Here is a 24,501-nt window from a genome sequence, read left to right as displayed (position 1 = left end):
TAAGGTCTAGATTCAAGGAAGCCAAAGTTTATTCAAAGTACATTCATTCATTCATCTGCCAAGTTATCCTTAGATAACCGACAGATAAGAGACTCTAATTTTAACCCTGTTCTGACCCTGGACAGGTTTTTATCTACTCATCACCCTCAACTCTATTCACTCTTTAGAAAGGTCCTGACTCAAAAGTACAAAGAAATAAGGAGAGACACACTCCTGGCTTCTATGATTTTACTCCTATTTCTTGTCCCCAGTGTAAAATTTCAGACAACTACTAGTGGCAGTCTGGAATCACTGAAACAGCCTGAAAAGACTGACCCTTTGTACCTCCTTTTCCAGCTTTATCCTATTCTTAAAGATAAAGTATGATGGGGAATTGGGGTGGAGGAGGAAGATATACCTTTTCTACTGCCAACTGGCATCAGTAACTTAGATTCTCTGAATTAAACTGAAACATTCTGCTTTTCCAGCTTCAACCACCCCTACATTTATAATAATAATAATAATAATAATAATAATAACTCACATTTATATAGTGCTTACTATGTGCCAAGCTCTGTGCTAAGCACTTTATGGTTATCTCATTTGATTCTTACAGCAACCCTGGGGGTAGGTGGTATTATTATCCCCCTTCTGCAGATGGGGAAATTGAGGCCAACAGGTTAAGTGCCTAGGGTCACATGGCTAATTTCTGAGGTTGGATTTGAATTCATGTCTTGATTCCAGTCTCAGCTCATTCTATCCACTGAGCCACCTTAATTAATCCATTCGCTAGAGCCACCCAGCAACACATTCCTCTAAACCAAAAGTCCTGAGGGAATAAAACGCCTGAATTATCAGATCCCACTGTCAAGAAATAGACTTCTTTATTACTATAAATTATATACTATTCTACCCTCCTATGCAGAAGTTTTCAAGCACTTATCAAGCAGTATTCAACAAAATTTTCATAAGGAACACTGAATGCTTCTAGGGTTGATTTTAATAAGACTTTGACTTGCCCTATTAGAATTACTTTTACTTCTTCTGAAGGACGACACTACCTCCAAGAGTATACTCATGCCCTGATTTTGATCAAGTGAGAATGCTTTTCTTACTGCAGTCTGACTACTACATAGCTCTCTTTCCCCAGTCCTTCCCTGAATTCCCTCCTACAAAACAAAAAAACATACCAATAGTCAGTAACTCTGAAGTAAACAGGAAGCTCCCTCCCATAACCTGGGATTTTCTCTCCCACACCAACATAAAACGGCCAAGGAAGAGTAGAAACACATAGAATGCAATAGTAGTGAGGCACACCTATAGGAAACATGTGGCCATGGTAACTCATGACTTTGGTCCTATAGGACCCCATGTCCTTTTTCTACTTCTGGGGTTCTCATTCTGCTTCCTTCCAGGCATAGCATCTCTGTTTTTGTTGTTTAGTTGTGTCTGAGTTTTCTTCACAAAGATACCGAAGTAGTTTTCCATTTCCTTCTCCAGCTCATTTTATAGATAAGGAAACTGAGACAAACAGGGTTAAGTAACTTGCCCAGGGTCACACAGCTAGTAAGTGTCTGAGGCCAGACTTGAACTCAGAAAGATGAGTCTTCCTGACTCCAGGCCCAGCACTCTATACACTTTGCCGCCTAGCTGCCCCAGCATCTCTCTGGGCCAAGTCATTCAGCTGGTCTCCCTGGTTCCCCTCCTCTCCATAGTTTGACTTGCAACTGCTAGGGCTACTTTTCTTTTGAATCCATAGTTTGCTCTCTGCTGCAAGGCTCTTGGAGCCACCTTTACTGACTGTCTTTGATTCTCTGGCCCTGCTCCCTGATACATGTAATATTTTCCTCCTGGACCAGTAACTGCTGCAAAGCGTCATACTGATGATGACAATAATGATGAAAGAGGAGGAAGAAAGAAATCCTCATACCCTCTGTTGCACTCTGGTTTAAGCACAAAGGGATGGTTCTCTTCTAGATTTCCAGGGGTTACCCTCTACAAAGTTTTGCTGCATTTACTCTTTTTTAGAGCTGGTAGGCCAGCTTTTAAAAGACCATCCAGAATTATGGGTGATATTCTAGAATAGAGACGCTGAAATTCCCTGCAACCATCCCAGCAGGACTTAAAAATGGAAAAAAAAAAATCACCCCCACCCAATCCACAGAAGGATCTCTGAAATTCTGTGGAGACCCTAGGATAGACAAACTAGGGTGGGCAGAACTCAGGGAGGCCTCTAGGGGGCCTAGGACAGTATTCCTGACCTGAGCTTTTCCACTCTCATGGCTAAAGTAACCTCTGTGTATTTGCTGTCTAGCACAACACTCAAGCCCTACTTGGAAAAAAGAAAAAGGCACTAGGCAAATTCAGCCAGAACAGTCACTGTAACCTGTGGCAGGAAATCTGCATGGTCCCCAGCAACAGTAGGGAAAGGATACTAGGTAGAGCCCATAGCAACTTGGCAAGAGGGATGCCCCAGCTAGAACCCAGCACCAGAGCAGACCCAAAGTTCCTCTTGGGGAGACCACTATACTCAAGACAAAGCAGGCCCTGCACATCTATTCAATTGTGAATATTGATCAAATAAACTCCTCCACCCTACCCCCATAATGAGGTAGATGAGATGAGCAAACCAAGGAAAACTCTGAATATTATGTGTAAATACCTTGGTTTGACAGGCACCTAGGGGATGAACCCTGATTGGAGCTACCCCAAAACAAGTCCAGGTAAAGCCTTGAAGAAAAGCAAAATGTTCCGGCCCTACAAACTGTTGGAATACTTGGAAGAAATTAAACAAGAGATAGAGAATGGAAAAGCTAGGGAGAAAAGGGGAAATTAACATCTTAGAACAGAGGGTGGAAAGCCTCTCTAAAGAACTTCATGCTCAGAAAGCAGAGTGGGCCAGAAAGAAAATAACTCAATATGACAAGAAATAGGAAAATAAAATAACAACATTGAAAAAAGGAAATAATAGCTATCATTTAAGTTATTTAATTTAAATAATAGCAAGAAAATATGTTAAATACACTATCGAAAACAACTAACCTGTAAAATAGGCAGAGACAATCTAAGAATTATCAGACTATCGAAATCCATGATCATTCAATCGAGACACCATATTTCAAGAAACTGTAAATGAAAACTACCTAGAACTCTTAGAACAAGATGGTAATGTGGAAATAAAAAGAATCCACTAGTCACCTCTGGAAAGAAACCCCAAAATGAAAACTAGTAATGTCAGAGCTTCCAGGTCAAAGAAAAAATTCTACAAGCAGCCAAAAAGAATTAGTTCAAGGATAAAGGAATCACAATAAGATCACACAAGACTTAGCAGCTACCACATAAAGGAGAAGAGTGTTTGTAATACAATATTCCCAAAGACAAGAGATAAAGCTTTTCAGTCAAAGATAAGTTATCCAGATAAACCAAGTATAATCCTACAGGAGAAAAAAAATACACTTTTATTGGAATAGATCAGTATTTCTCAAACTTTTTGGTCTCAAGAGCTTTTTATACTCTTAAAAATTATTGAGGAACCCTTTATAGTCTCAAAAATTATGAAGGACTCCAATAGTTTGTTTATATCTACCAATAATTATAATACTGGAAATTAAAACTGGTAAATTTAAAATATTTATATTTGTTAATTCATTAAAAAATAACAATAATAACAAACCCATTACGTTAACATTTTCCAAATTTTCCAGAACAAAAATTTACTGAGAAGAGTGGCATCGTCGTACATATTTTTTCAAATCTCTTTAATGTCTGGCTTAATAGAAGATAACTTCAGATATGCTTCCGTTAAAATATGTAATTTTGGTTGAAATGTGAAGAAAATACATCCTCACACAGATATGTAGTTGGAAAAAGGAGAAGTATTTTAAATATCTTAGAACTATTATACAAATAGTTTTAACCTTGTGGATTCCCTGAGAAGGCAGGGGTCCATGGATCACACTTTGAGATTTCCAAACATTCCTGATCAAAATCACCAGAACAAAGAAGATGTTTGGAAAGGAAACAGAGGCACCAAGAGAAACACAGAAAGGAATACTTTTTGTTTAATTGAAAGGGAATGTAGGGATGAAATGTTTACATGTTAATAAGAAAACAAAAAACGACAATTTCTTGGAACCTTAATATCTTTAAGGGTCATAGTGAAATGCTAAAATGACAGAGCATCTGTGGGTTGTTAGGAATGACAAAAATAGGAGTGTTACGGGACCATACTGTAGAAGAAAGAAAGAAGAAAAAAATCACTTGCATAATAGGAGTGCATAAGATGAAGAGTTAAGAAATAGAAAGGTATCAACAGAATAGATTAGGGACACAACACACACAAGTAAAAGAACCTAATTTATAGATCTAGAAAAAGTCATTACAAAATTCATATGGAGGAACAAAAGGTCAAGAATCTCAAGGGAAATAACGAAACAAAAAAAGTGGGAAGGAAGGAAAACTATCAGTACTAGATATCAAACTGTACTACAAAATAGTAATCATTAAAATAATTTGGTACTAGTTAAAAGATAGAGAGGGCAGTTAGCAAAACAGATTAGGGATAAAACATACAGAAATCAACTTAGTAGCCTAAATTTGATAACCCCAATGACCCTAGTTATTGGGGAGAAGAAATCTCTATTTGACAAAAACTGCTGGGAAAACCAGATAGCTGTCTGGCAGAAATTAGGTTGAGATCAATACCTCACAACATACACAAACTCCAAATGGATATATGACCTAAATAGAAAAGGTTACAACATAAATTAGAAGAGGAAGGAAGAATTATCTTTCAGATCTATGAATAGGAGGAAATTTCATGATCCAACAAAATATAGAGGATCACTGAAGATAAACAATTTTGATTATGTAAAATAAAAAAGTTTCTGTATAAATAAATCCAAAGTAGTGAAAGTTAGAAGAAAAATAGGTAACAGAAAAATCTTTGCAGCAAGTTATAAAGGTGTTATATCCACAATATATAAGAAATAGATTCAGATTTATAAGAGCCATTCCCCAATAGATGGATATGTACAGGCAAGTTTTTTTGAACAGGCAATTTTCAAAGGAAGAAATCTAAGCTATCAACAACCATGTGAAAAAATGTTCTAAGGGGCAGCTAGGTGGCGCAGTGGATAGAGCACCTGCCCTGAAATCAAGGACCTGAGTTCAAATTCTATCTCAGACCAAACACTTGACACTTACTAGCTGTGTGACCCTGGGCAAGTCACTTAACCCCAATTGCCTAAAAAAAAAAAAAGAAAGAAAAAGAAAAAGAAAAAATGTTCTAAATCACTAATAATTAGAGAGATGCAAATTGCAGTAACTTTTGAGTTTCCACCTCACACCTAAATCAGGGTGGCAAAGATGACAAAAACAGGAAAATGAGAAATGTTAGAATGGCTGTGGAAAAACAAATGTACTGTTGGTGGAGCTGTGAATAGATCAAACCATTTTGGAAAGCAGTTTGGAACTATGCCCCAAAAGTTACTAAATTGTGCATGCCCCTTTGATCCAACTATACCACTACTAGGTCTATACCTCAAAGAAATCAGAGAAAGGGGAAAACAATCTTTACATACACTTACAAAGGCTCTTTTTGTGGCAGCCCAAAATTCAGAAACTAAAGGAGTATCTTCCTACCGGGAAATGGCTAAGCCAATTATGGTATAGGAATGTAATGGAATATTATTGTTCCATAAGAAATAATGAAATGGACCATTTCAGAGGCAACTGAGACCTCTATGAAGGGATGCAGAATATAATGAGCAGAACTAGGAGAACAATTAAACAATGACAACATTATAATGAAAAACAACTTTGAAAGACTTTAGAACTTTGTTGCAGTGATAAACCGGAATCCAGAGGACTAAGGATGAAACACACAACTCACCTGCAGAGAGGTGGACAATGGACGTTTGTCCTGAAGGTTTTTTGTTGTTGTTGTTTTCTTTTTTTTGATGCCCTTTGTCACAAATGTAGCAGCTGTTTGAAACAGAACTCAAATTTGTGTCTTTATGATTTCAAATCCAGCACTCTATCCACTACACCACATAAGAAAGTTGTTAGATTACTCTGGGCTCTAAGGAGCTTTAGAGGCTCCAAGCTCTAGATCAGGAGTGGAGTCCTAGATGTGCTTTTTAGAGACTATAGAAAACTATTGTTAGAGGTGGAGTGATGAAGAGGAGCAACGATCAAATCAAGTCATGCGGCATTTATATTAAGTGCTTACTGCGTGCCAGTACTGTGTGCCTATGCTAAAAGCGGAGGATATAAGGAAAAGCAAACCAAGGTATAGCCGCAGGCTCCATAGAGGTATAAAAGAGAGAGACCCCAGGCTCTGACTAATAATAGCATCAGTATTAGTAATAGTAAAAATAGGCGGGACACCTCTGTCTCCCCAGAGCCTTGAGTAGCAGAACACAACGCGTGGGGGGGGAAACGTGAGTAAATGCGCCAGGGAGCATGCGCGGCGGGGGTCATCCAGGTCCCGGATCTCTATCACTCGGAACTCCGGGAGAGCCGGTGGATCCGGAAGCCGGGCGGGGGCGGCTTCCGGGTTTGTGGGCGTGTGCGCGTCGGCGCGCGCAAGAAGCGTGGGGAAACGGGAAGGCAAGGAGGGGCGGGCGACTGGGGTGGCTGTTGGGTGGGGAGCCGGGGCGGCCGTCGACGCGCTCCCACGATGCCAGGCATGGTGCTGTTCGGCCGGCGCTGGGCCATAGCCAGCGACGACCTAGTCTTCCCGGGCGCCTTCGAGCTGTTCTTTCGGGTGGCCTGGTGAGTGCCGCGGCCTGGGTCTGTGACTGCGCTCGCCCGACGTCCCTCCCCCGTGGCCGCAGGGACAAGGGAATCACCTCCTCCCCCCCTCCCGCCCCTGGGAGAAAGGGGATTATCTCTCCCCTCCCTTCTTCCATCTACTTCTCTCCTTTCCCTCCTCTTCCTCCTCCCCCTCCCCGCCCATTCTTAGCCATCTCCCCTCCCCCTACCCCATTTACCACCTCCCCGGGGCCGTAGGGAAAGGGGGATCTCTTCCTCCCCTCCCTTCTCTCTGCTCCTTAAACCACCCCTCCTCACCTTCCTCCCCATTAATCCCTTCCCCAGGGAGGAAAGGGGGGAGATTCCTCTCTTCTTCCTTCCTCTTCCTTAGACCACTTCTCTTCCTATCCCCTCCCCCCCCCCCCCCCCCCCCCCCCCCCCCCGGGGGCGCGGGGGGGGGGACGAATCCCCCCCCCCCCCCCCCCCCCCCCCCCCCCCGGCCCGAGGTTCTGGCCCAGAGCTGGTTAGGAGCTCAAGGATTGTGATTGTGATTGATGAGTTCTTGTTTGTACCTGGAGAGTAGCAGCCCATTTTGGTATTATTGCTTTTTAAAGGCTTCGGGGGCATAGAACCCTGGATTTGAAGTGGAGGGGGGAGTGGGGAGGAAACCTGGGTTCGAATCTGCTTCCTGCCATTTTATTGCCCTAGGTGACCTCGAGGTGTTCGATTAACTTATCTGGATTTGAGTTTCCTCATCCAGCTAGGTGACCAATAAGGTTCCTTCTATCTCTTAAATCTATGAGCCTTCTCTCGACTCGGTGGTTGTGCTCCATGCCTGGAATGCTCTCCTTCCTCATCCCTGCCTTCTGGCATCCGTCAAGACAGCTCAAATTCCACTTTCTGTAAGAAGCCTTTCTCGAGCTCCCGTCACCCTTCGTTTCTTTCTCCTGAGATTACCTCCCTTTAAGCGATCAGTAATCAGCCAATCAATAAACATTTATTAAGCTTCTATTGTGTGGCAAGTTGTGTACTAAGTGCTTGGGGATAATAACAAAGTGAGGCAAAAGACAGCCCCAGTCTTCAAGACAGCCTATATCCCACCTTTTGCAAGAGGCCTTTTCCAGTGTACCTCCCCATTCCATCACCTTCCTTATACACTGTATAGCTTGTTTATTTTGTTAAGTGCATGGTTGTGTTCCTGTTGTCTCCTGGCTTCTTCAAGACTTAAATTCCACTTTCTGCAAGAAGTGTTTCCCGGGCTCCCTTCACCCCTACCCCCAACTGCTGGCGCCTTCCTCCTGAGATTATCTCCCTTTAATCAATTAATAATCAGTCAGCAACCATTACTTAAGAATCTGCTATGTGCCAGGCACAATACTAAGCAATGGGGATACAAAAGAAATTCAAAAATAGCTCCTGCTCTCCAGGAACTCGAATTCTAATGCTGGAGACAACATGCCAGCAACTATGTGTACATGGGGCAGGTAGGTGGTAGAGGGGAGTGCCAGACCTAGAGTCAGGCAGACCTGAGTTCAAATGCCACCTCAGGGCACTTAGCTGTGTGACCCCTCACAAGTAACTTAATCCTGTTTTCGTCAGTTTCCTCATCTGTAAAATGAGATTTATCTGTAAAATGAGTAGTCTTTTTGTCAAGAAAACCCAAATGGTGTCATGAAGAGTGGGGTTGAATATGAACATGTACACACCAGGTAAAAACTCGTCCCTTAATCTCTGATTATGAGCTCATAAAGGTTCAGGGGCTGTTTTTGACTTTTTTTTTTTTTTTTTGGTAAACCCAGGATTTAGCACAATGCTAGGGATGTGTGTGAGATTAAGCTCCTACTGTATATGGTAGGTGCTTAATAAATGCTAGGTGATTTGTTAATTTGTTTGGCACTAGCAGTGGGTAATATGGGAACAGGCCTCTTGCAAAAGGTGGGATTTGAGTTGAGTCAGAAAGTCAGAAGTCAAGCAAGACACAAAAATGCACATACATGATATATAGTATAAATGGAGGTGATCTCAGAAGAGCAAGAGAGGGGGAAGGGACCACTGGGAAAGGCTTCTTGCAGAAAGTGTGATTTAAGTCTTGAAGAAAGCCAGGAGACAGCACACACACACCTATGTACTTACAAAATATACAGGTGTGTAAGGAAAGTGATGGAGTGGGTAGGTACACTGGGAAAGGTCTCCTGCAAAAAGTGGAATTTGAGCTGTCTTGAAGGAATTCAGAAGACATCATGCAAAAAAAGCTTTGCATCTACAGCAAAGGTTCCCAAACTTATTTGACCTACTGGCTTCTTAAAAAAAAAAAATTACTCAGTGCCCCTCCTGGAAATCTACTTTCTTTAACCCTTTAATTTTTAAAATTTGCATAATTTCAAAAAAATTAATTTTTTTAAAAAATGCATCTTTACTTTATTGTAAATGTGTGGGTTTTTTCCTGCATTGAAATTTTGATGACACAATATTGCTTTATGTAACCATATAGTATCATATTTTAAACAAGTCATTACATGCACATATTCTTGCCGATGCATGCTGGACTTCCCAACAAGGCTCTTCAATAGTCTGCCAACACTTCCTTGGCAATTGTGGGCTTACTTGACCACTGATCGGTTATAACTTATATTTTGTGTGTTTACTTGGAAAATAATGTAATCACTACTACTTTAACTCTGTTACACAACAGATGAAACATGTACAAATCATATTTCAAAATTTTCTTCTTTCCTAACGTTTCTTCTGCCCCTTTTTTTATTCAGTGCCCCACAACTGCACCAGGGGATCTGTCCAGTGCCCCCCAGGGGGTGGTATCCCCCACTGTGGGAACCTAAGACAGGATATGCAAAGGGCAAAGACTGTCTTTTGCCTCTTTTTGTATCTTATGTGATCCTATGATTATTTATTTACTCCTCAACAGTTCAGTGAGACAGGTACTACTGGCATTATTATCCTCGTTTTACAGATGAGGAACTTGGCTCTGGATCATAGATTTAGAGGTAGATGGGACTTTAGACGTTTATCTTGTTCACCCCCTCATTTACTGAAACTCAGAGATATTAAGTGACTTGCTTGACAAGGGATTTTTAGGGAAAGGCCTTTGATGGCAAATCTTGCACCATTCCTTTTTTTTATTTAATATTTTATTTTTTCTCAATTACGTGTAAAAACAATTTTAACATTTTTTTTTCCAAAATTTGAGTTCCAGATTCTCTCCCTCCCGTCCCCTATTGAGAAGGCAAACAGTTTGACATACATTATACATGTCTACTCATACAAAACACATTTCCCTGTAAGTCATTTTGTGAAAGAAGACACAGACCAAAAAAAACTCAAGAAAAATAAAGAAAGTAAAGAACAAGTATCTTTGATCTTCATTCCGGCTCTACCAGTTCTTTCTCTGGTAATGGATAGCACCTTTCATCATAAGTCCTACAGAATTGTCTTGGATCATTATATTGCTGAGAATAGCTAAGTTATTCGTAGTAGATCATCATATGATACTGCTGTTACTGTGTGCAATGTTCTCCTGGTTCTAGCTCATTTCACTTTGCATCAGTTCATGTAAGTCTTTCCATGTTTTTCTGAGAGCATCCTGCACATCATTTCTTTTTTCCCCCACATAATAGTATTTTATTTTTTTCCAATTACATGTTAAGATAGTTTTCAACATTTACTTTTATAAGATTTTGTGTTCCAAATTTTTCTCCCTCACTCCCTCCCCTTCTCCCTCCCCAGGACAGCAATCTGACATAGGTAATACATGTACAATCATATTAATCATTTCCACATTAGTCAAGTTGTAAAGAAGAATTAGAACCAATAGGAGGAACCATGAGAAATAAGAAACCACAACAACAAAAAAAGAGAGCAAATAGTATGCTTCAATCTGCATTCAGACTCCATAGTTCTTTCTCTGGATGTGGATAGCATTTTCTACCATGAGTCTTTTGAAATTGTCTTGGATGATTATATTGCTGAGAAGAGCTAAATCTGTCATAGTTGATCATCACACAGAGTTGCTGTTAACCTGTGTATAGTGTTCTCTTGGTTCTGTTCCCTTCGCTTTGCATCGGTTTGGACAAGGCTTTCCAAGTTTTTCTAAAATCTGCCTGCTCATCATTTCTTATTGCACAATGGGTATTCCATTACATTAAAATACCACAACTTATTGAGCCATTCCCCAATTGATGGGCATCCTCTCAATTTCCAATTCTTTGCCGCCATGAAAAGAGCTGCTATAAATATTTTTGTGCATGTAGGTCCTTTTCCTTTTTTATGATCTCCTTGGGATACAGACCTAGTGGTGGTGTTGCTGGATCAAATCACAGTTTTATAGCCCTTTGGGCATAGTTCCAAATTGCTCTCCAGAGTGGTTGAATCAGTATACAACTTCATAAGTACTCTACTAGTGCTTTTATTTTCCCACATCCCCTCCAACATTTGTCATTTTCTTTTCTGTCATATTAGTCTGACAGGTGTGAGATAGCTCAGAGTTCTTTTAATTTGAATTTCTTTCATCAATGTGATTTAGAGCATTTTTTTATATGACTGTAAATACCATTGATTACTTTGTCTGAAAACTGCCTCTTCATATCCTTTGACCATTTGTTAATTGAGGAATGGCTCTTATTTCTGTAAATTTGACTCAGTTTTCTGTATGTTTGAGAAATGAAGTCTTTATCAGAGAAACTCATTGAAAATTTTTTTCACGGTAATGATTGCCAACTATGTATTTCCCTTCATCCTATTTCCACCTTGTTTCTCCTACTCTCTCTCTCTCCTTTTACCCTGTCCATTCTCAAAAGTGTTTTGCTTCTGACTTTTATCTCCCCCAAATTGCCCTCCCTTCTATCACCTCCCCTCTCCACCCCACCCCCATCCTCTTTCCTTCCTACTTTCCTGTATGATAAGATAGATGTTTTTCTTTCTTTCTTTCTTTCTTTTTTGGCTAGGCAGTGGGGTTAAGTGACTTGCCCAGGGTCACACAGCTAGTGTTATGTTTCTGTGACTGGATTTGAACTCAGGTCCTCCTGAATCCAGGGCCGTTGCTCTATCCACTGCACCACCTAGCTGCCCTGGTAAGATAGATTTCTACACCCAATTGAATGTGTATATTATTCCCTCTTTGAGCCAGTTGTGATGAGAGTAAGGTTCATGTGCTCCCCTCCCTGTTTCCCCCATTTTCCCCTCCACTATAAAATCCTTTTCAGGCCTCTTTTATGTCACATAATTGATTCCATTGCACCTCTCTGTCAGTGCAGTTTTTTTTCTCATCCTTCAATTTTTTTAGATAATCATACCATCACGTTCAACTCACAGCTCTGCTTTCTATGTGTACTCCTTCTAACTGCCCTAATGATGAGAACATTTTTAGAAGTTATAAATATCATTTTCCCATATAGGAATATAAACAGATTAACCTTATTGAATCCCTTATGATTTCTCTTTCCTGTTTACCTTTTTATGCTGCTTTTGCATCTTGCATTTGAAAATCAATTTTTTATTCGACTCTGATCTTTTCATCAAAAATCTTTGAAAAGTCCTTTATTTCATTGAATATCCAGTTTTTTTCCCTGAAGGATTATACTCAATTTTGCTGGGTAGGTAATTCTTGGTTGTAATCTTAGCTCTTTTGCTTTCCAAAATATCATATTCCAAGCCCTCTGCTTCTTTAATGTAGAAGCTGCCGAATCGTATGTTATCCTGACTGTAGCTCCCTGATAGTTGAATTGTTTCTTTTTGGCTGCTTGCAATATTTTCTCCTTGATCTGGGAGGTCTGGAATATTCCTGGGAGTTTTCCTTTTGAGATCTCTTTCAGGAGGTGAGTGGTAGATTCTTTCAATTTCTATGTAAAAATAGAAATGTAAAACCTCTGGTTCTAGAGTATCAGGGCAGTTTTCCTTGATAATTTCTTGAAAGATGATGTCAAGGCTCTTTCTTTGATCATGGCTTTCAGGTAGTACAGTAATTCTTAAATTATCTCTCTTGGATCTGTTTTCCAGGTCAGTTATTTTTCTAATGAGATATTTCACATTTCTAATATTTTTCATGATGTCATAAAGTTTTTAGCTTCCACTTACCCAGTTCTAACTTTTAAGGAGTTATTTCCTTCAGTGAGCTTTCGTACCTCTTTTTCCATTTGACCAATTCTACTTTTTAAGGAGTTCTTCTCTTCAGTGAATTTTTGTATATCTTTTCCCATTTGGCCTATTCTGTTTTTTAAGGTATTATTTTCTTCAGTATTTTTTTGTGCCTCCTTTACCAAGTTGTTGACTCTTTTTTCATGGTTTTCTCGCATCACTCTCATTTCTCTTCCCAATTTTTCCTCTGCCTCTCTTACTTGATTTTAAAATCCTTTTTGAGCTCTTCTATGGCCTGAGAACAATTCATGTTTTTCTTTGAGGCATCGTATGCAGGAATTTTGACTTTGTTGTCTTCTTCTGAGTGTGTCTTGATCTTCCTTGTCACCATAGTAACTTTCTGTGGTTAAAGTTTTTTTCCTGTTGTTTGTTCGTTCTCCAGACTATTTCTTGGATTTTAACTCTATGTTAAAGTGGGACTGCTTCCCAAGTGGTGGGGGCACTGTCCCAAGCTTCAGATATTTTGTGCAGCAGTTTTCAGAGGCAATTCTGGGGACTTGTAAGTTTTTGACTCTTCCAAGGTGGTATGATCTAGGGCAGGCCTTGTGCAACTTGTGCTCATGGGCTGCTTATGGCATGCCAATTTCGGGAGGCCCATGAAAAATGTAGAGGAAATCCGTAAGTTGTGCAGGCTTGATCTAGGGAGAGATGGGTTTACTACTCTTCTGTACCGTGCACTGGTTTGTGAGCGACCACAAGTGCTCTTTTCAATTCTGGAACTGTGACCAGGGTTCCTGCTCTATTGTGACTGTAAGCTCTGCTATGCTAGCACCCCTCACACTAGGACTACCACCCAGGATTGCGACCAGGACCTGAGTCTAGGCAATGCAACAGAGTCCTGCCCTGGTCCAGCAAAGGGACCTCCCCCCCAATAAATCTCTCTTTTTGGGGGGTTAAAGTGACTTGCCTAGGATCACACAGCTAGTGAGTATCATGTGTCTGAGGCCTGATGCCTGTTCCTGGTTTGCCAGGGCCCAGTCTGCATCGTCTTGGCCTTCACTGGACTGTGCTCCATTCTCACCCTGGTGCAAAAGACCTTTCTTGCCGACCTTCTACGTTGTCTTGGGCTGGAAAATTGTTTCACTCTATCTTTTTGTGGGTTCTTCTGCTCTAGAATTTGTTTAGAGTCATTATTTAAAGGTATTTGGAGGGGTTTGGGGAGAGCTCAGGCACTTTACTCTCCATCTTGCCTCTGCTTCCTGCACCATTCCTACCTACTGTACCATGTCACTTAATGCAAAGCTAGTAAATGGTAGAGGTGGAACCTAGGTCAGCCTTAGTCCAGATCCAGCATTTTATTCCCTAGTGCTGCTTTCTCTGTTCCCCAGGGTAGTGGCTTATTTTAGAGTTGGGGTAGATAAGTTGGTTGCTGCTCAGTAATAATCCAGTATATTGAAGACACTAGGGAGCAGAGTAAGAAAACGCTCTAGTTCTGGAGGTGAGACCTTTTTTTTTTTAAGGCAGTTGGGTCCCAGGGTCATTCAGCTAGTAAGTGTGAAGTGTTTGGTCTGAGGTCAAATTTGAACTCAGGTCCTCATGACTTAAGGGCCAGTGCTCTATCCACTGCGCCACCTTGCTACCCCTGGTGAGACCTTTTTTACACTGCTTTGGAAATTACAGTCTTTCCTCAGCTAGAGACTACTGCAAAAAAAAATCAGAATTCTGGAGTTAGAAGGGACTTTACAGGCAAATCCCCCTTTTATGGATGAGAAAATTGAGGTTTAGAGAATGGTAGTGATCTATCCAAGGTGGTTCAGCTAGTTATTAGCAGAACTACCACTACAAGCCACCCCCATTCCAGTGTTCTTTCCAGTGCTTTACCATATTAGTTTCAGAGTTCAGCAAAACCAGTATTCCTGCTGCTGTGCAATCTCTACATCTGATAATTTTTAAATTTCTGATGCTTAAATTCAGGTGTCTGAATTTTTGGTGCTAAGGGAAAGAATGCTTTAGATGTAAAACTGGAATTTTTTTGTAACTTTTATTTAAAATGTATCCAGATGACTTATATTCACAGTTACACAGTTACTTCCACTCCAATTCTGCTATAAGGTTGGAACTTTTTTTTTGCATTTTTTTTAAGATTATTCTATCCAAATTATGACCAAAGGACTATAAAAATGTGCATACCCTTTGACCCAACAATAGCACTTCTAGGGCTGTAACAAAATTATCCATAGCAGCTCTTTTTGTCATGGCAAAGAATTGGAAATTGAGAGGATGCTCATCAATTGGGGAATGGCTGAGCAAGTTGTAGTATGTGAATGTAATGGAATACTATTGTGCTATAAGAAATGATGAACAGGCTGACTTCAGAAAAACCTGGAAGGACTTGTATGATCTGATGCTGAGTGAAGTGAGCAGAACCAAGAGAACGTTGTACACAATAACAGCCACGGTGTGCGATGACTAATATTGATAAACTTAACCCTTTGCAGCAATACAAGGATCTAAGACATCTCCAGAGGCCTCGTGATGGAAAATGCTATCCACATCCAAAGAAAGAACTACGGAAATTGAATTGCAATTTTTTTTTTTCTTCTGTTGAGTTTTGTTTCCTCTTTCTGATAGTTCCTCCTATTGGTTTTAGTTTTTACTTACAACATCACTAATATTAAAGTATGTTTAATAGGAATGTAAATGTATAGCCTATATCAGATTGTGCACCATCTTGAGGAGGGTGGTGGGGAGGAAAGGGGAGAAAAATTTTAAACTCAAAAGCATATGGAAGTGATTATTGATAAATCAAAGTAAATTAATAAAAATAAAAAAAGATTATTCTATCCAAATAGCCTCCACTTATGTTAACTAATTAGTTTGCAACTTAAATTCTGTAGTTTCTAGATAGATGGTAAATAAAAACTTAAGTACTGACAAAATGAATGCTGAAATGTGTTCATGCCATACTTAAGCTACCAAGTTACCGTGGCATTATTTTTCACCCTAGTAATATATTTTACTTAAAACCCAATAAGACTCAAAAAAGATTTAGAATGCTTTTTTTGCCTTTGAAAGCATTGAATAAATTATCGTTACTTTGGTTTCTGACAATGAGGGACAAATGTTTGAACAGCTATGGAAAAGCCATTTGGTCCATGAAATTTGTTCTATGTACCTGGATAATGGAAATACAGGAAAATAAAACTCTCATTATACTAAAGTATAATACCAAGAAAAACTATAACTGTTGCATTTTTTAAAAATTTCTGGATTCTTGGTTATTCAAAGATTAATTTTCTCTTTTTATTACCAACCTTGCTACCTTTTGCTAAAAGATACTCTGACCTTGGAGTCAGAAGACCTGGCTTTGAGTCCAAGTCAGACTCTTAGAAAGTTAGAGCTAGAAGGAACATTAAAAAGCATCTGGTCCAGTCTCTTCACTTTATAGATGAAGAAACTAAGGCCCGTAGAGGTAAAGTGCCTTTGCCCAAGATCACGTAAGAAATAAATAACAGAATTGATCTTTGAACCTAAATTGTCAGCCTTTAATCACATCATGATGGTTTGCCTCTTTAGCCATGTGACTTTGGACAAATTACTTTCAGAGCCTTGGTTTTTTTTAATCTGTAAAATGTAGTAAATGAGATTTTGAAATACATGTCTTACAGGGCTGTCTGTTGTGAGGATCAGGTAAGATAATATATATAGATAGTGTTACAGCACTAAATTCCTTGATCATTGTTACTTGTTGGTTAGTAGAATTTTAGGGATTAGTATTTGAAATGAAAATGACAAAAAAAATTCATCAAAATAAAAAGATAGTTTTAGTGCAGAGATAATGTAAAATGTCTTACAAACCTTAAAGCATTGTTTAAATGTTAGTACTTAACTATGTAAAGTTAGTTTTGTTAGGGGCTCTTTTACAGTCAATTATTTTATTGCATAAGGATAATTACATAAGAATTGACAAAGTAAAGCTAGTTTTAAAAGGGAAAATAAGAATGTTTCTCACCAATTTGTTATTAATAAAAACTCTTAAGTTACCCTTGGTTTATTTTGAATAAATTCTGACAAATATGGTGTTGATAAACTCCTCATTTGCTTCGTTTATGTACTTTTTAATACAGAGCAACTCTATGGCTTCATTTTCCAAAATAAAATGAATTGTACTAATGCATTTTTTCTGCATTTTCTGTTGTTTTCTTACAGGTGGATTGGAATTCTTGTTTTGTATCTTAAACAAAAAGGAAAACTTAATTGTGTTGGGGGAGCTTTGTTGAACAGCTATCTGATTGTACTCATTATTCTTCTGGCTGTTATAATTTGTGTTGTATCAGCAGTTGTGTATGTCAGCATGAAAGGTAAATATTGAAACTCAATGTTTAATTTCTTGCCTCAATTTTTAAACATGTTTCTTATATTCCATGAAATTTTAAAAAAATCAAAACTTTTTTTTGCAAAGGTGAAAAAACTCTTTATTTGTATGTTTTGCATTATGAATAATCATGTATTTAGTGATGTGCTACTATGCTCTCAGCCCTCTGATAAGGACTGTGGGTGATACAGAAGTGTAAAGATTTGTATGTTGACATCAGCTGTCTACTGCTTAACATTTCTACTTTGGATTTTATGTTGGACTTGGATTTTTTCTTTCATACTAATGTATATTCCACCTTTGAAAATAAAGACCTGATTTTGTTTTTGTTTTATTTTTATATTTTATTCATTTTTAAACTTAAATCCAAAATGAGAAAAGAAAAAAAGAACATTTCCATTTACATAGCAGAATATAAGAGAGTATTCAATATAAAACAATAAATTTCTATTTCATGAAAACCTATGTAATAAATCCTACACATTGTTTTTTAAAGCAACCCATCTTTTCTATGCTTCCTTCTAAGTGGTTTTCTTTTGTTGTTGTTGTTGTTCTCTGCTATGTCCTTTTTACTTTATTTTATTTTTCTCCCTCCCCCCAAGCTACAATTAAATGTAAATATATAGGTGGCAGCTAGGTGGCGCAATGGATAGAGCTCATGCCTTGAAGTCAGGAGGACCTGAGTTCAAATATGACCACAGATACTTTACACTCACTAACTATGTGACCCTGGGCAAGTCACTTAACCCCGATTGCCTCACCAAAAAGCAAATAAATATATATATCCATACATAATTATAAACATACACATATATACATACATATACACACTTATACTGTGCTTATTTCTATTAGTTCTTTCTCTGAAAGTGGATAGCATCTTCCTTCATATGTCCAAGTCTTTACATATTTTTCTTAATCAACCTGCTTATCATTTCTTATATCACTGCAGTATTCTATCACAATCATATTGTTATCTGAGAGACAGCTGATGTCAATATACAAATCTTTACACTTCTGTAAACAATGAAAGTTTTTTTTCCTGATTTTCTGCTTTCCTTGGCTACATCTTGGCTACATTGATTTTAATTATACAAGAAAATTTTAATTTAAAGTAATTTAAATTATCCATTTTACGCTTCAGCAATGCTCTCATCTTATAATATAGTTTAAGATCTGGTACTACTGAATCTCCTTCCTTTTACGTTTTTTTTCTCTTAGTTTTTTAAAAGACCTGATTTTAATATTACTTAATGATATGTTGAAAAAAGTAGCCAGTCAGGTTTCAGAATTTGTAACGGATTTGATAACATTTTCCTTTTAAAAAAAAATTTTCATTCTGAAGATGTTCTTATACAAGATGGTTACAAGTTGGGGGGGGAATCATGCACAAGTAGTACAATCTGTACACTTTTAAATGGTAGGTTGTGAAAGAGATACTCAAGAAATATTTGCTCCATATGAACCTCTTTTTCTGTGAAGGGGGGAGTATTTCTGGGACAGGTGAAAGCTGCGCTGATGAGAGTTTCAGTCATTTCTCATGGATCAGGATCATGAGAAAACAGACCTAGAGATGGGCAGTAGTTGCAGGTACTACTCACTGCAACTGATACAAACTAATATTTTGGCCTCCAAACCTATGAGACAGGATCAAGTCTCTGAGGCCAAGACAAGAGGATTTGGAAAAAAAAACCCTGTCTTTCCAACTTCAATAGTATAGAGCCCCAATGAAATAAATCTCACTTTTAGATAACAAGACTACAAATTCAGGTAGAAAGTGGCTGTTTATTAGTCCATAAAAATTCTCAATCCAAGGGATTCAGTGGACATCCATTTAATAATGGGAACTAGGCAAGGCAGCCCTAACTCAGCCCAGAGAAGCTCTCAGCTCACCGTGGCTAGGATTAAAAAAAAAAATCATACCTCTATTTACTAGAAAACATATTTGTCGAATACGTAATGACACAATGGTAGGAAGGATAGCTAGTATATTGGGTGACTGTAATACCAGAAAACAAAATTTTAAGATGAGTGAGTATAAATCATAGGGTAGCAGATTAGAGTTCAGTGCAAAAAAGAATTTTCTGATAGAGCTCTCCAGCAATGGAATGAGTAGCTTCATAAATTAATAGCTGTCTGTTTTAGGAAATATTCAAGTCAAAACTGGGAGACTTGTTGTAGAGGTAATTCTTGTATTGGAAGGGAGATTAGGCTAGTTTTGGGGTGGGGATCCTGTGACCTTGAGGCCTAATGTGGCCCTCTAGGTCCAAATGCGGCCCTTTGAATCCCAACTTCACAGAACAAATCCCCTTAATAAAAGGATTTGTTCTGTGAAATTTGGATTCAGTCAAAGGGTCACACTTGAGGACCTAGAGAGTCACATGTGGCCTTGAGGTTGAAGGTTCCCCAACCCTGAACTAATTGATCTGTGGTCCCTTTTAACTCTTGAAATGCTGGAATTCAGAGTATAATACATGGTCATAAGTCAGATTTTTAAAAAATTTATTAAATATCTAATTATTAAATATCTAAAGTTAAATATCTAAAATCCAGAGAAACACCATAGCAACAGTAGACTGAAGCTTTGGTCTTAATTTTATTATTGATTTTTTTTTTCTTTTTGGTGAAGCAGTCAGTGTTAAGTGACTTGCCCAGAGTCATGCAGCTAGTAAGTATCAAGTGTCTGAGGCCAGATTTGAACTTAGGTCCTCCTGACTCCAAGACTGAAGCTCCATCCATTGCATCACCTAGCTGCCCCCCATTATTGATTCTTATAATTCAGTTTTTCTATCTAAAAAATATAGTTATTTATCTACTCCTTGACCATCATAGGGGTGAGATAAGAGATGCTATAAAACATATTTGTATGTGAAGTGTTTCGAAGTCTTCAGTTTAACATATATTATATGCCTACTGTATGTAAGGCTTTTTGCTTTCTTCTAAGGAAGGATGTCATGTAAATTTGGGGGTTGTACTAGATAATCTCTAGTGTACCTTCTAATTTAAAAAAAATTTTTGAAACTTAATTTGTTTCTTTTATTTTCTCTTATATAATTTCCTGGAACTGAATTATCTTCTTTGTATCACCACATTTTGGTGTTCCCAAGATGCTGTTTGAATTTAGTGATCCAGGGGGATGACTTAAGTGGGCTGTGTCATATTAATGACTTCTCCAAATGTGTAAATGTTTTTGCTTGTTTCACTTTGAATGTAAGGCAGCTTGTTTGCTGCCGTACGAAACAACAATTTAAAATTATTATTATTTTTATAATATTTCAATTTTATTATTATTAATTTAGTGTTTATTCTCATTAACATGTGAAGAGTAAAGTTAGTTAAATCTCCTTATAATTCTTGATAATCAGAATGGTATGGAGCAGAGAGTGCTGGATTTAAAAGCTAGAGAGTTCTTCATTCAGAAACACTTATTAGCTGTGTGACCCTAAACAAGTCACTTTACCCCTCTGAGTTTCAGTTTCCTCATTGGTGAAATGGGAATAAAAACAGTAACTGTTTCACAAGGTTGTTGTGAAGGTCAGATGAGTTAATGTATGCATAGTGCTTTGTAAACCTTAAAAACTCATATTTATGTAGTATTTTAAAAGATATAGAAAATCCTTTTCTCACAACAACTCAAAGGTGTTGGTAATTTATTATTCCCATTTTACAGATTAGGAAACTGTGGCTGAGAGGTTAAATGACTTGCCCATGATCATACTTCTAGAGAGCATCCTATATAGGATTCAAAGTCAGGCTTTCTTACTCTGGGTTCAACTTAAATGAAATTTTCACTTGTAGGCTGAATAACAACCTATAGGGAATGTTTTAGAAGTGATTTTAATTTAGTTGTAGATTAGGCTAGTTGGATTCTGAGGTCATTTCCAACTGCATTCTGTGATTCTGCTTTTGAAATATGGGCTGAATTTTAATTTTAAGGTGTAGAATTTAGATAGTTTTCCCCTTAAGATACAGTATTTAATTTCCTAGACTTTTTTGTGTTTGTCTTTTCACATTCTACTTTGATTACTGATAACTTCTAACTGTAGGTATAAATTCAGAGTTGACAAGCAACTTGTAATCTAGTTTTTTTTCCCCTTTTGGTTGAAATGGGATTTAATTTTGTTCCATTTCCTTGGTTTCTCTTCAAATGCCACTGTGATTATGTGGTAGCTATATCTTTCTAATGATGACTTTACTGAGCCCATTGTACTACTAATTTAAGGGGGAGCACACTAACAACTGGGCAAGGGAGAATAATGGGTTGGCTTCCTGTATGAGGTTGCATTTGATGCGAGGTTTGAAAGAAATTAGATTCTAAGGGGCTGAGGTAAAGAGAGAGTAGTACATCCAAAGTGTGGGGCACAGCTTGAGCAGGGGAAGGGAAGCAAGAGATGGAGTGTTATCTATGGAAACAGAAAGTATGCCAGTTTGGCGGGAACATAGAATGCTTGAGTAATGTGCAATACCTTGGAAAAGTGACAGATTGTGAAGGACAGGAAATGCCAGCCTATCAAAGGAGTTTCTTTTTTATCTGAAAAACAAGTGGAAGCCACCAAAGTTTCTTGAGTAGGGGAGTGACATTGTTAGACCTGTGCTTTAGGAACGTCTATATGGCATTGTGTGGAGGATTAGAGTAGAAAGAAAGTGGAAGCTGTGAGACCAATTAGGAAGCGTTTGCAGTAGTCCAAGCAAGTGGTGATGAAAGCTTGAACTATAATGATTGCCATGTGAATAGAGAAAAGGAGCTGGATGGGAGAGGTGTTGTAGAGGTAGAATGGACAAAACTTGGCAACTGATTGGAAGATTAATGGATGATTCTGAGGTTATGAACCCGAGTATCTGGAAGGACAGTGGAGCCCTTAACAGAAATAGGGACATTAGGGAGTCAACTAGGTTGTGCAGTGGATAGAGCATCAGCCCTGGAATCACAGGACCTGAATTCAAATCAGGCTTCAGATACATGATACTTACTAGCAGTGTGACCCTAGGCAAGTCACTTAACCCCCCAATTTCCTCACCAAAGGTGGGGAAAAAAAGAAATGGGGATATTAGGAAGAGAAGTGTATTTGGGAAGAAAGTTAATGAGTTTTGTTTTGGACACATTGATTTGAGATGTATGTGATATCCAGTTGGAAACCTCCAATAGACAGGTGGTGATTTAAAACTGGAGGCTGGTAGAGAATGACTGGGTTTGGGTAGGTTAATCTAGGAATCATCTGAGATTGGGTGAACTTCATTTAATATGGGTTTTTTATGTTTTTGCAAATATTTATTACACTCATAAGTTTTATTGGCATATACTTGGGAAAAATAATTTCCTACATTCATTTATCATGTTGTCCTTTTTCCATTTTAATATTAGAAATGGGATTTTCTTTTTTTCCAAGCAGACTAATGACATATCTGTTTTATTCTTCAAAAAAAATTCCTAGCTTTATCAATTTAATTCAATTCAATGTATTTTTTTGCTTTTTTTTAAAAAATTTTTATTCTTTTAAACTTAAATACAAAAAGACCAAAAAAAGAACATTTCCATATACACAGCCCAACATAAAGAGAGGCTTCAATATAAAACCATGAATTTCCATTTCAGACTGTTTATTAAAAAAAAAACAACTATGTAATAAATACTCTTCGTTTTCAAAGCTACCCAGCTTTTCTGTGCTTCCTTCTAAGTTTTCTTTTGTTCTCTGTTGTGCACTTTTTATTTTTTCTCCCTCCCTCCCCACCATGCCCTAGAGAAGGCTTCAGTTAAATGCAAATATATGCATATTCATATGTATGCCTGTATGTGTATGTATGTATGTAAAACCATACTTCTGTTTATCAGTTCTTTCTCTGGAGATGGATAGCATCTTCCTTTATATGTCCTTTGTAGTTGGTTTAAGTATTTATGATACTCAAGATAAATTAGTCATTCAGAGTTGTTCTTAGGACAGAATTTCTGTTACTTTGTGTAACATTCTCTTGGTACTGCTCATTTTGCTTTTCATTGTTTCATTATTTCATGCAAGTCTTTCCATATCTTTCTTAAGCTCAATCAGCTTATCATTTCTTATAGCAGATAGTACTATATCATAATCATATGCCACAGCTTGTTTAAGCCATTCCCCAAATGAAAGGCTTCTATCATTTTAGCCAACTGGATAGGTAGAAGATGATATCTTAAAGTTGTTTTAATTTGCATTTCTCTAGTCAATATTAATTTAGAGCATTTTTTTTTCATGTAATTATATGTAGTTTTGTATCATCAAAAAACTGCCTGTTAATAAACTTTGACAGCGTATCAGTTGGGGAATGACTTTCTTCTAAATTTGAAAAAAGTTCTCTATATTTGAGAAATGAGACCTTTATTTGAGAGACCATCTATAAAATTCTCCACCCCTCCCCATTTTTCTGCTTTCCTTCTAATCTTGGCTACATTGGTTTTATTTGTACAAACAAAACCTTTTTAATTTAATGTAATTGAAATTATCTGTTTTACACAGCACAATGCTTTCTGCCTCTTTGTTTATTCATAAATTGTTCTATTCATAAGTCTGATAGGTAATATGTTCCATGTTCTTCTTATTTTCTTGTGCTGTCTCCCTTTATATCAAGGTAATGTATCCATTTTGACCTTGTCTTGGTAAATGGTTTAATTCAGTGTGTTTTGGCTTTCAGTTTTTTGTTAATTTCTTCATTGGTTTTGAGAATTTCCATTTTGATGATTATCTGGAATTCGTTGATTTGTTGTTTCTTTCTAGATTTCTTTAGTTGCATGCCCAATTCATTGATCTGTTCTTTCTGCCTTTTGTTGATAAAAATGTTTAGAGATAAATCTTCCCCTCAGGACTGATTTAACTGAGTGTGGTATATAAAAAGATTTTGGTAGTGTGATATTTGAGGAATAACTAAAAACAGACCATATTGCAATGGTCTCAAAATTAGAGACCTTGTCTCTTAGACTATTTTATTCACCTTTCACGTCAGGATAAAAGATATCACTTGGACATTTCTTGTGCAGCCAGGTGAAACAAGGTGTCTTTGCATGAGCAGCCAGTGGTAATGAAACAGATCATCTTTTGTTCTCTTAAACTTGTTCGTTCTCTACCTCTCCCGCTTTCCCCCCCTCTCCTCTTTAAAGAGTTAGTTTTGTTCCTGATTAGTCTGTCCAGTGACACTCTCCCCCTTATTCTCCTTTTCTCATTTTTCCTCCCCCTTTCCCTTATTCCTTCTCTCTCCAGTTTCCCTGTTGGATTTCCGTACCTAACTCTGTGTGTGTGTGTGTGTGTGTGTGTGTGTGTGTGTGTGTGTGTGTGTGT

The 24,501-nt window shown here is 37.9% G+C and overlaps 1 protein-coding gene across 1 annotated transcript in view; it reads left to right on the top strand.

Annotated features, from left to right (window-relative positions):
* The first annotated feature begins 6,650 nt into the window (after positions 1–6,650).
* Positions 6,651–24,501, top strand: part of DAGLB (diacylglycerol lipase beta) — a 51,922-nt gene continuing 34,071 nt past the window's right edge. The window contains exons 1-2 of the mRNA XM_027874878.1: positions 6,651–6,756; positions 17,032–17,183. Coding sequence (XP_027730679.1) covers positions 6,662–6,756; positions 17,032–17,183 — 247 coding nt within the window. The 5' untranslated portion in view covers positions 6,651–6,661. The remainder of the gene's footprint in view (positions 6,757–17,031; positions 17,184–24,501) is intronic.

Source organism: Vombatus ursinus, unplaced genomic scaffold (genome assembly GCF_900497805.2).
Source record: "Vombatus ursinus unplaced genomic scaffold, bare-nosed wombat genome assembly UNPS02014807.1, whole genome shotgun sequence".
Lineage (NCBI taxonomy): Eukaryota > Metazoa > Chordata > Mammalia > Diprotodontia > Vombatidae > Vombatus > Vombatus ursinus.
The sequence above is the reverse complement of the archived record's forward strand: the minus strand, read 5'-3'. Positions and strand labels throughout refer to the sequence as shown.